This window comes from Coccinella septempunctata, chromosome 1 (genome assembly GCF_907165205.1).
Source record: "Coccinella septempunctata chromosome 1, icCocSept1.1, whole genome shotgun sequence".
NCBI lineage: Eukaryota > Metazoa > Arthropoda > Insecta > Coleoptera > Coccinellidae > Coccinella > Coccinella septempunctata.
This window is the reverse complement of record NC_058189.1, coordinates 15,613,234-15,625,556: the sequence shown is the minus strand read 5'-3', so window position 1 is coordinate 15,625,556 and position 12,323 is coordinate 15,613,234. Positions and strand designations below refer to the sequence as shown.

Here is a 12,323-nt window from a genome sequence, read left to right as displayed (position 1 = left end):
TTACATCTAAATCAGTCTTTGCAATCTACATATTCCCTGATGGTTCAGTTGAAATTTCAAATATCCTCAAGTTAGAAATTTACAGAAGTATTACACAAAGTGTCATCATTCCTAATTAGTCTGAAATAGATCCGACAAATACCCATTAAAAAACAGCGTAAATTTTCACGAGGGTAAAAATGAATTTTTTGCTCAATTTGAAATATAGAATGTATGTATGAGGTAGGTACTTCGTAAAATCAGTATTCAGTAATCAGTAATGAGCTCAATATCATGCAATGAATTTTTTAACACAAATTTTCATATGGTTGAAGGTATAGTAGGTATTGCCTTCATAATATTAGGATGTTATGGAGAAGAGACTGTGCAAATAATGAACTGATTTGTAAAATATGAAGTGTTCTCAATTAAAGAGTTTGAATATCTTTCATTATTTTTTCTCTCAAGTGCCATAAAAAGTACATCCTTGAAGATATTTGTTGCAATTAATTGAAGCAATTAAGTAGAATCAATTCAAACGATTGATAAATCGTAAAGATATTATGATGATTGATACGCGCATTCCAAAATTAAATCAAATCATCAGATAAAGTACCTACAATAATTTTTCCTCTTTTTTTTCCAAATAAGTGGGTGATAACGATGCGAGACTCGATAGAGATGCTATTTCAGTTATGATTAAACAAAAATAGGTTCATTTGTACAAAAAATACCATTGGCTGTAGTCGCTGATGACCTCGAAACTTTCTGGAAAGATCCTCTTCGAAGAAGACTTGTTGGAGTAATTCTCACCACCATTTTCCCTCAAATGAGGCAGTAGACATCAGAAAATGGTAGGTACCTCGGATCCTTGGGACATTTGTAGTTTTTGTCCTTACGTAAAGACGGATGTACTGGCTTACTAGTCGGTTGTACTAATTTCGAAAAAGCACGAGAGGGGAGCAAGATGGAGACATCAGCTGATTTAGAGAATTCGGAAATTGCTCTATTTGACCAAACCGCTGGATCTCGGAGCTGCAACATGTAACGCAGCCATGAAAATGATGAATAGCAGATCGATCAGCAAATTTTCCAATTCAGGCTGAATGGAAGGTATCCAAAATCGAAACGTAATGCTGGGAAATTACTGTGACGATGACATTTTCACCCTCGAAAATGAAAGGGCCTCTCAATTCTAATTGAGCACACTAAAATGAGAAACTGTGACTTTAGGTGAGTGGTATTTCATGCAGTTCACGAGGAATAATAACTGCAGCCCAGTACCGGTTATTTTCTTAAAATGTAAGAACGTCAAAATCTTGATTCCATTCAAAATCTACAGACCCAAAGATTAGAGAAAATCTCTAATCTTTGTACAGACCCTAAGGAACACAAGGAGCCCTTCCTCGCCTACCTGCCCGCACCACAGTCCGAGCAATGACCCTTCGAAACTCGTCAATCAACCCTGCCGCACCCTGTATATGTTCAAGTCATTGAGGGAAAATGTTAACTTTAAAAATTTTAAGCTCAAAGTTTTTTCGTATTGTACTGTTAAAGTACAATATGGAAAATACGTAACAAAAAATGTACTGAACTCTGAATCTATTGAATTGCATAAGAATAACATAAATATAAATACAGCCACTGTGCAGAGAATAGAGAAGACAACTGTTGACTAAAACTACTAGAAGTATTTGGGAAGCATAGGGGACGATCGAGGTGAGAGAGAGGAAATACTGAAAATGAGATGAATGGAATTAGCTACAAGAAAGATGACAAAGACCAGTAAAAAATGGGCAAAACATAAAGGGGCTTGCCGCTTGAAGATAGACGACAATCCTACGCCCAATGGGTTGAAAGGAATTTGATAATATATATGTGATCTACATATATATATATATCTATGATAATTTCATCGAAATATATTAACAGAATATTTCAGTTAACTATCCCTACAGGTATCCTGCATATGCATATTATTTTTGCTCTTCATTTGCATCACTAGGTAATTTTCGAAAATATTGATAGATATTCATATTGTTTGTTAGGACAATTTCTTTCACAGCTTGTTCATTGTGCAATAAAATAGCTGCACAGTTACATATATATGGGTGACAGCACCTGCCTTGATGACCTATGACTCACTATAAATGGATTTCAATTGGCAGACCCAAGATCAAAACAAAGTTTTCTAGTGTTTTTCATTACAAACACAACGATTTTCAATTTGATATTAATTAAAAATGAAATCAAATTGACAGTATAATTTCTTATAATCGACGTGAGTACAAGAAGGACTACTATATAAGGTACATAAGAGGAAAGTAAAAAATATTCCTACTAGACTGAAAGAATTCGATTCTCCTGATTTTTCTCCTTTCAATATCAAGGTTTCATCTTCTGGAAAAATAAGTAAAAATGTTACTCATTTCGTGAATATACGGCAGTTAATAAGGATTGTACAGTATGCCAGATTTATTTACAGCTGCAGCATTTTCCTGAACCTAGGAAAAATTCATTGTAAGACAAGTATCGATTGCAATGTTGACAATCAACATACTTAAATCTTACAAGATACGAGAAGAGACCAATGCAAGTTCCTACCTTCAGATAATTCCAAATCTAGTTCAGCTAATTTTTCCCTCACATCTTCCGGGAGAGTGGAAATGTCTATTTGAAAGTCACCCATAGTAAAAAATATTTTTTTTGCGTTAAAACATCAATTGGACAACACTACATCCCGATTTCAAAAATAAAATGAAACGAACGATGAACCATTTTTCTGCGAACAGTCACAACGACAAGTGAAGTGACAGCAAAGTAGCTGAATCTGACAGTTCGCGTATCGCGTGTGGGTAAAGAAGCAACCTAGACTGAGGTTGTCAAAAGTCAGAATTGATGACGATAGAGTGCCTAACTTCATAGTATAACCATTATCATTGAGTAATAAGAATAAGTATTAATACTCAATGCCATTAGCCAAAAGTTTCCTTATTCCTTATTAATTAATTACATAGACTGATCAAGTCTCCGTTGATCATTTCGAATTTCCATCAACGCCTTCGCGGCAGTGAACTAATTAATTCTGCCACTGTCCACTGCCATAGATGAACTGCTTCGCGGTATTCGGTGGCAGGACTTTGTTGCTTTTGTAAATCTCAAGACCCTTTTCTAATTCCTCTAAGTTTTAATTAGGTGCCTTTCAAAAATTCACTTTCAATGAACCTCTTCTCAATTTTCATCTATTTCCCGAAAAAATTCTGGTGTTGCTGGATTTTATCGCAAGCTTTTTGAAAATCATCTCATTTTCAAAGGAATAAAGCCAGCCTTAGTTTTCTTTCCAAATTATTTTATTTTTTATGTTGACTAGGAAAATTGCAGAACAGGAGCTTTGTACAAACTTGAATTAAAACATTCACTGAAAAATTATCCTACCTTAAATTCTTACATGGTAAATGAGAAAATTAATTTTGAGCAATAGATGGAAATACAATACAAAGAAACCAATTATATCAATAAATTAATCGATAATAAATTATTTATTGTGTGATCATAACCAAAATTTCATAATAAAATACAACATCTATCCTGTTAGTCTTAAAAAATTATTGTGCATGACATCATATCGCATGATGTATTCAATTCAATAAACCAATCAAAAAATTCTTACCTTAAATATTTAAAATTTCAATGAAACAGTAAGAGCTGAAACATATAAACTACTAATTTTAGACTGGTTAAACATCAACCATTATCACAAGTGCTCAGAAAAAATCGTAATAGAATATTATATGAACTAACTATGTATATATATATATATTACAGAAAAATGTACAAAATACACAAATTCGGTTATTCAATAAAAAAATATATTGTTTCTTATTGCTGGTCTGTGCTTTCAACAATTAGCATTATAGACTGCTGAGAGCCTGCTTCTGTTGTAACTCCTCTCACACATTCCACCTGATGTGAAGCCCAGTCTTTCCTTTGACAAAATTGGGAACAATACGGAGTCCTTCTACACAGAGAACATTCGGCATTGGCTTCTCTGTTGCAATTTGCACACTGAAAAAAAAATAAAATCAGGAACTGTCGACCGATTTGAAACAATAGGGTACTCTAACGATTTTTCAAAATCAGCTGACCATTCATTGCCGTGGGGCACACAAAGCATTTTATTGAACCGATGTGTGTTAAACTTTTTGTATTTTATACTTTCGCAGCTTATGAGAAAATGCCACCTTGTCGTGTAGTCAAGTGTGGAAGTAGAGGTGAAACAGACAATGTGAAGTTATTTAAAATACCCACTGTTCGGAATTTCAAGAACAAAACTTGATTAAACAAACTGTCCATGATTAGGAGATCTAACGTCGACAACAAAACCAAAACATGCACAAAACACAATAAAACACCTCTCAAACTCTACCGAAACAGCATGGGAATCAATGGAGGGAAAAGCTTGTGCTGAGCTGAATTTGACAAATCGTTAGCATACCCTATAAGAAATTTTTTGTTATTTCTATGGTTTAGGTATTTATTTTCGTGATATTTGTTTTAGGTACAGTAGTAGAAACTCGATTATATGGGAGCATTTTATTTTATTATGTGCACGAAAGCACCATGCAAATGTTGATTTCAGTAAATCCCCCATTAATTTACTCAATAGTTTTGCCAAATGCTGGCAAATCAATATTGTGTCATAAAGAAACCATATCATAAAGAGAGCATAAAGAAACTTAAAGTATACTTCTGTCATAAAGAAACCATACCACAAAGGAATCTTTAAAAAAAAGACAGAAAAAAACTATTCTGTATTCACATTTATTTTAGCAGTCGGTTGGCCATGAAATAATTTTCTGAAGTTTTTGTAACTAGAACGGATTAAGGTTGGCACTCATGAATTGTCGTTAATGTCATAACGCCGTTGCCACAACTAATATCAAATTTTATTGAGAAAATGTCGAAAGTGTTTGAAAGAGAGAGAAGACAGGAAGTGCTATTTAGAATTCAGGTCCACTCATTCAAATAGTTATACCTTGATATTCTAAAATCCACAATACGTCAGACGGTAGCGAACATATTCAATGTAAGAGAATTCATATAATGTTTCATCTGAATCTAAACGACTTATATTTCAGCTGAATATTTCCACAATCAGAAAGATTGTGAATGAAGAGGATGACAAAGAATTTCCTTCTATTGGGAGACCCAAAAAAGTGGTGGCATTCGAGAATTTTATATTTTAGTGAATTAATGCGAAAAGATTACTACAGGATTTTCGATGAATGTCATCATAGAATAAGTTCCCGAAAATTTATTTTTCTATTTTTCACTTGACTTGTCCTATACATTGTAAATGTCTTAACACGTTGACTGTCCCCATTCTAATTTTTTTTTCACCCCCCACGTCCAACACATTTATCCAAGGAGGGGGGTTACTTTTGAGTGATAAAATATATATTCTATGAAAAAATTAATTCTGCAGCCATTTAAGGAAGTGTTCTTGTTCAAAATCTTCAAGTCCAATGGAAGGCTTGATGCTGACGTTTCTTGAATCACATATGATTAATTATGATTGAGGTTATCAATACATATTTCTACAAGTCGTTCAGCCCATATGAACCGACCACACTGCAGCGTTCATGAAAAGTAACCATATTTATCTTGAACGTTAAATGAATCAATGAATCACATACGATTCATGGACTCCTGGCGAAAATCTTGATGTATCATATGTGATTCATGGGACAGTCAACGTGTTAAGGTACCAATAAATACCTAATTATTATCATATCAATGTATTAAGATGAACAGCCACAAATACGAGCCAGTTGTCCTGTTAATTGTTTATTCATGTGAAATTTTTGTTCAAAGGTGAAGTTCATCTTGACTTTAGTTGATGATTTTTGTTGAAGAATTTAACATTTTTGTAATTATCTGTTGATTTTTTCGAGATATACCCATTCCCAACCACTGCATCATATGCATTTTATTTTCGGGTTAATATTTTTGATATCTACAACTGAGGTAACGTATTCAAACTTTAGCCAAAGAAGATAACGAACATTACCTCTCCTCAAGCTAGTGCATATTATGATATTATTATTATACTGATCTCTTGTATTTTCCATGCAAATAATTAGATTTGGTATGCCTTCAATCAGTTTGTATAAACTTCAATTATGTTCGTCACATATTTTCCGAAGAGATTTGACATTGTGATAAAATACGTAATAACAGAAACTTACGTAGAGCGGGCAACATAGCGTTGATTTAAAACCCAAAACATGACAAGCGTCATAACCCCACATTTTCGTACTATACAGAGTTAAATGTGTCAAATTTCCATGGTCAACCGAGTGCTAAAAGAAATGTGGATGGAGTATATACTGATTGCAGACTAACATACAGGTTGTCACATTATGAAAATCAAAAGTACATTATGCAGTTCTTAGAGGGAGTGTTCGGATAGCAAAGTGCATACTTTCGATTATCATATTGTGACAATTTTAGGCCATATCTAGGAACGCGTTTTGGGGCTATATATACAGGGTGTACCAAGTTCAAGGGTTTATTAGACATTTCTGGAGAACTGGACCTATTTAAAATCTGAAAATTGAGATTATGATATTGTTCGACATTATCTACTGAGTTAGAATATTCTTGCAGTGTGAGCACTTTCAGTTATACTGGGAATAAAAATAAATTTTTCAAAAATTATTTTTTCGTTTCTGATATGATAGAGTATTCAATTTCGAATATATTTCTGTTCAAATCACATCAGAAAAGAAAAAGTAAAAAAAAATTTTTTTGGAAAAATTTACTTTCATTCCCTATATAACTGAAAGTGCTTAGGGTTCAAGAATATTTTAGCCTCGATTTTAGCTCAGTAGATAATGTCGAACAATATCATAATCCAAATTTTCAATTTCAAATAGGTCCAGTTTTCCAGAAACGTCTAATAGGCCCTCGAACTTGGTACACCTTGTATATGCAGATTCCAAATCTTTTTTGAATTGGCTTGTGATTTTATGTTAATCTGACATATAAAACTTATTATTATCTCACATTTTTCTAGTTTAGTTTTTTTCTATTTCAGATCAAGTTTGTTGGTAACTTGGAGAAGGCTCCTTGTATTTTCTTTTTCTCCAAGGAAAGGTTCAATGTTTGCATTCTGAGATGCCTTCAATATCAAATATTGGAGTTATAAGTATCAACAACTATTTCAATGACTGGCTGAAATTGGGTACATAACCTCACTATGCGTAGCCCATATTGCTAACACCCTCAACCTGAGGGGCTGCTAGCTTGTATGTTATATTATTATGTAATTACTATGGGTAAATAAACAATAAAAGCCTAATTCAAGTATTTAAAATAAATACCTTCTTATGATTTTCATTATCTAAAGCGGGTTGTAAAATTGAATCTGCAGTTCCATCAGGCTGTAGAACAGCCACTTGAGCTTCAACTCTAGCTGCCAAAACTGCTGCTTCCTTATCCCGCTGATATTTGTCATTTTGTCTATTTATGGTATCTTTTAATTCATCTAATCCTCTCCTGAATTCAGCTGATAAACGATTGATTTGATTCGCAATATCTTCCAATTTTCGAACTGATAATACTGGATCTAACACAGTCACCGAGTCCATGAGTTGATAATCAGATGAATCAAGTCCCTCAGCCAAATTTTGCCATGCTTCTTCTTTAGATTGTTGACTGTCGCTAAGCCCATTTTGATCCCTCATTTTGCCACTGATTTCATGTTCCCTTTTGCGTTTTCTTTTATATGGAGTGAATAGTCGAACTGGGCCTGTAGCAGACTCATCATCACAACAAGCTGCACAAGTACAACTGGTTGCATGCGGCAGTATTATACCTGTTGATAAATTGCAAATCATTAGCCAAATAAAACTGTAGGAACTTAAATGCAATGTTTCAGTGAAAAAGTTAATAATAATAAAAAAAGCAAACAATACCTTCGTCGATCAACGTTTGAAGACTTCTGCCGCCAAAACGAATACTTCTTTTCCAATCTTTGCTGGATGCTCTACCACAAACCGCTTCGAACTCACTTGGTGTGTACCACTGATTACCTGATTTTATACAACGCCCTCTGCCACCTGAACCAAATCGATTTTTATGTAATACTGCTGAGGTATTTTTACATCGGACGGGTAAAACTGGTAAACTGGCTGCTTCGCTCCAGGATCCAACTATACTCGGCGTATTTGAATTGGAAGAAGTATTATTCGATCCAACTTCCTCTTGTTGAATTACAATAGTTTTCAATTCACCACTTGTAGGATCAGTAGCTAAGTATCCATTGTTATCGACACATAACATTGGTTTGAACTGAGATAATTGTTCTTGGGTAATAACATTAAAAGAACTAGCAATAAGGGAACCAACAGGTAAAGAGACTGGGACACCACCATGTCGAACCGATAACGTGACCGGGACTTTCTCACTTTTCGGAACAACAGAAACGCCATCATCTCCGCCATCGTGTTCACTCGCTAATTGTTCGGCTTCGGAAATGTCCGGTAGGACGACACCCTCCGAATTTGAGTTCTCCATGTTAAAAATTCGACAGGTAGATATTTCGGTAATTTCACATGAATTTAAACAATATTCCACCAATATTTAACACAAACTCATCAGCAAATTAAACCACAATACACATTGAACGGGTAACGTCGATGTCGAACAACTATTTCTTTTTCTCATGCTATCTAATACCTGGTAATGGTAAAATTTTACTGCGCATGCTTGGCGCTAAATATGAATGGTGGTACCCCTTTCAATATTGCAACAATGTTAATTTATTTATTGATCTGTATGAATGAGACGACTGATATTCTGATTTATGACCGAGGAGAAGTATCGTTGATCATTTTTTTATTTCATCACTCTGTCTGTGGGTCTGGCTATATAAAATGAAAGAGCAAAGTATAAATAAGTTAGTCATTGTCCACACTAAAAGTTATTTTACAGAGCAATGATAACTTAAAAAAAGATTTGCTTTTGATGTTTCATACATTTACTTTTATATTTTTTCTACTACTGAATACTGAAAAAGAAGTTCCCTCTGGTATTTACAAAACAAAGGGGACACCCGGGTTTGAACCGGGGACCTCTCGATCTGCAGTCGAATGCTCTACCACTGAGCTATATCCCCGCTGATAACAATGAATTGAAAATATTGCTTACAGATAGAATTTTATGAGGTGCCATAATAGTAAATATCGCCCATAGATAGAGGAAGGTAGGAAGATAGATACAAAGATTATCTCTATAATCTTTGGGTAGATAGAGCACAGATTACAGAGTAATCTATATTCTAGATAGAGAAGTACCAGCGTGAAGTAATCCGGAGAAAAGTTATCCTGTAAAACAACCGAGTACACCCGAAGGTTCATTGGCGTGCGGTCTCACATATCCGGTGCTATCTCGTGAACTTCATACTTCATTGTTCATAAATTAGATTCATTTTGGACCAGGGACGTAGTTATAGGGGTGCAAGGGGTGCCGTGCGCCAGGGCCCGGGCCCGTCTGGGGCCTAGTAACATTTAGGCACACATTCAATAATAAAATTGATGCAGTCTGTTTTTCCTTATTCTACACGCTTCTCAAAATATTTCACAAAATGCATTGAATGGGCCAGCCCAGCACTTATCGAAAAAATGTGTTTTGGCAACTGAAACAGGTTGTGCTATGCATGTACAGAGTTGTGCCGTTCGAATTTTTGCGAAAGTCTCTCTTATCTCCCGCGGAAAATCGAAAATGAAGAAAAAAGAAGAAAAAGCCAGCACTTTTGTTTTTTCTTCTCAAAAATTAGTGGAAAAATTTGTGCTGACTTTTGCCGTAAATATTTTCTCGAAAAATTGTCGGATTTTCCGGGAAATCTTGAATCTTGAAATTGAAAAAAAAGTTAGTCTAACACTTTCGTTTTTTCTCAATGAAAACAATGTGAACAATTGTGCTACACGTATGCTAACTTGTGTCATTGAAATTTTCACGAAAATCCTTCTAGTTTCTCGAAAAATTGAGATTTTGGAAAAAAGTCAGCCTAGCACTTTCGTGTTTTTGCAGTTTAATTTTTTTATGAAGTTGTGCTACATTTGTGCTGATTTGTGCCGTTGAGATTTTCAGAAAAAACTTTCAACTTTTCTTTCAAATGGTGGATATCAGGAAAATCAGTAGATTGTCTGAAAATCAGTATACGTATACATATATAGCAACAGGCCTAATATTCAAACCGTCGAGGTTGGCAACCCTCCATGCACAACTTACGACTCATCAAGATTTGCATAGCGTCATAAATCATCAAAAATGTATCGTATCACGATAACAATAGTGTATAGTAATCTTCTTTAGTCATAGCTATCCATGCTGGAATTCATTAAGCTCAATTTACGAGATTTCTCTTCTGAAAACTGAATTCTGGCAACATTATCGTGATAGACTTTTGATGATTTATGCAAATGAGTTGATGAGTCAGTTGTGCATGGAGGGTTGCCACAACCTCAACGGTATGAATATTAGGCCTGTTGCCATATATACTCATTTTCAGTCAATTTACTGATTTTTCTGATATCCACCATTTGAAGGAAAAGTCGGAAGTTTTTTCTGAAAATTTCAACGGCACAGGTTAGCACACGTGTGGTCACATATTTTCATTGAGAAAAAACGAAAGTGCTGGGCTAACTTTTTTTTCAATTTCAAGATTTTCCGGAAAATCTCACAAATTTTCGAGAAAATATTTACGGCACAAGTCAGCACAAATGTACAAAATTTTCCACTCATTTTTGAGAAGAGAAAAACCAAAGAGCTGGGCTAACTTTTTCTTCATTTTCGATTTTCCGGGAGATAAGAGGGCATTTTTTCGATAAGTGCTGGGCTGGCCCATTCAATACATTTTGTGAAATATTTTGAGAACCGTGTGAAATATTTTGAGAACCGTGTGAAATAAAGAAAAAATTTCAACGGCACAAAGCAGCACAAAAACCTAGCACAATTTAGCACAAAAATTTTTTTTTCGAAAATCGAAAAGTGCTGGGCCAACTTCACACACATCATAAAATGTCCCATAAAATTTTACGACCTTCCTCGTTCGTCGCAGACTTCATAGACAGCCATCTTTGTCTATCTCATCAAGATAGTGTATTTGTTGTGCTTTATTATCATCGCATATTTCAGTCGATTCAGCCAACTTGTGCAATAGCAATAGAAACGAAACGCTTTAAATTTTAAATACCCATTTTTATTTTTAAGTACTTTTTTTGAAACGGTTGAAACGCGTTATCAAGAAGACCTTGTCCTGAGAATTGCAACCATTGTTCGCGCTTGGAAGAAAAGATCGATTTAAGGCGGACCGCCGTAATCGAAGACGACTGGCTACCTGAAGAAATTCAAAGAGCACAAGAGGAATATAACGACTTGAAAGTAATCCTGAGTTGGAAGAAGAGTGGTAGACGACCTACTTGGGAAGAAGTATCCAGACTGAGCCAGAATGTAAAGTCGTATTGGGTACAATGGGAAACGTTGAAGATTGATGGAGGTCTTTTGAAACGTTGTTAGGAAAATGAAGATGTATCTAAGCAGAGGCTTCGCAGTTGATTGTGCCGAAGAGTCGAGTGACAGACTTTTTGACCAGACTACATAATGGAACTTCGGGTGGACATTTCGGGATAACTAAAACGTTGGAAAAAGTCAGGCAGCGATTTTACTGGCTAAATTGTAAGAAGGGCGTTAAAGATGAGTGTAGGATATGCACAGCTTGTGCTGATGCTAACGGACCTTATGGTAAAGGAAGTGCACCAATGAAGCAATATAACGTCGAATCCCCCCTGGAACGAGTAGCCATCGACATCGCTGGCCCTTTCCAGTAACAGACCATCGATACAAGTACATTTTGGTAGCGATGGACTATTTCACGAAATGGGTGGAAGCCTACGGTATTCCTAATCAAGAGGCAAGTACGTTAGCTGATAAATTGGTCAGAGAATTCTTCTGCAGATTTGGAATACCTCTGGAGCTGCATTGTGATCAAGGCCGAAATTTTGAATCGAAGTTATTCCAAGAAGTATGCAGCAAATTGGGAATTCACAAAACAAGGACTACACCTCTTCATCCACAATCAGACGGCATGGTCGAACGAATGAATCGGACCATGGGAAAACATCTAGCCAAAGTAGTTTCTGATCACCAGCGGGATTGGGATGAATATTTACTACATCTATTCACCATGGCATATAAATCTTCGGATATCTACCAAGGAAACTCCATCCGGCCGAGAAGTAAGGCTGCCTTGCGACATGAGTTTGGATATAAGGCTGGAG

The 12,323-nt window shown here is 35.4% G+C and overlaps 2 protein-coding genes and 1 non-coding gene across 3 annotated transcripts in view; all 3 read right to left on the bottom strand.

The window, feature by feature from the left end:
• The window catches only part of LOC123322835 (disco-interacting protein 2), a 179,353-nt gene extending 176,553 nt beyond the window's left edge, over window positions 1-2,800 (bottom strand). Inside the window, exon 1 of the mRNA XM_044910871.1 lies at window positions 2,584-2,800. Within this exon, the coding sequence (XP_044766806.1) occupies window positions 2,584-2,668 (85 nt within the window). The 5' untranslated portion in view covers window positions 2,669-2,800. The remainder of the gene's footprint in view (window positions 1-2,583) is intronic.
• Window positions 2,801-3,507: 707 nt separating this feature from the next.
• On the bottom strand, window positions 3,508-8,709 carry LOC123320670 (deformed epidermal autoregulatory factor 1). Its single transcript, XM_044908054.1, has 3 exons — window positions 7,959-8,709; window positions 7,365-7,858; window positions 3,508-4,044 (listed from the first exon to the last, which is right to left on the bottom strand). Exons 1-3 carry the CDS (start codon window positions 8,557-8,559, stop codon window positions 3,859-3,861), a joined length of 1,281 nt encoding a protein of 426 aa, XP_044763989.1. The 5' UTR covers window positions 8,560-8,709; the 3' UTR covers window positions 3,508-3,858.
• Window positions 8,710-9,088: 379 nt separating this feature from the next.
• Trnac-gca lies at window positions 9,089-9,160 on the bottom strand. Its single transcript has one exon. It is a non-coding gene; the product is annotated as a tRNA-Cys (tRNA).
• Between the last annotated feature and the right edge of the window lie 3,163 nt (window positions 9,161-12,323).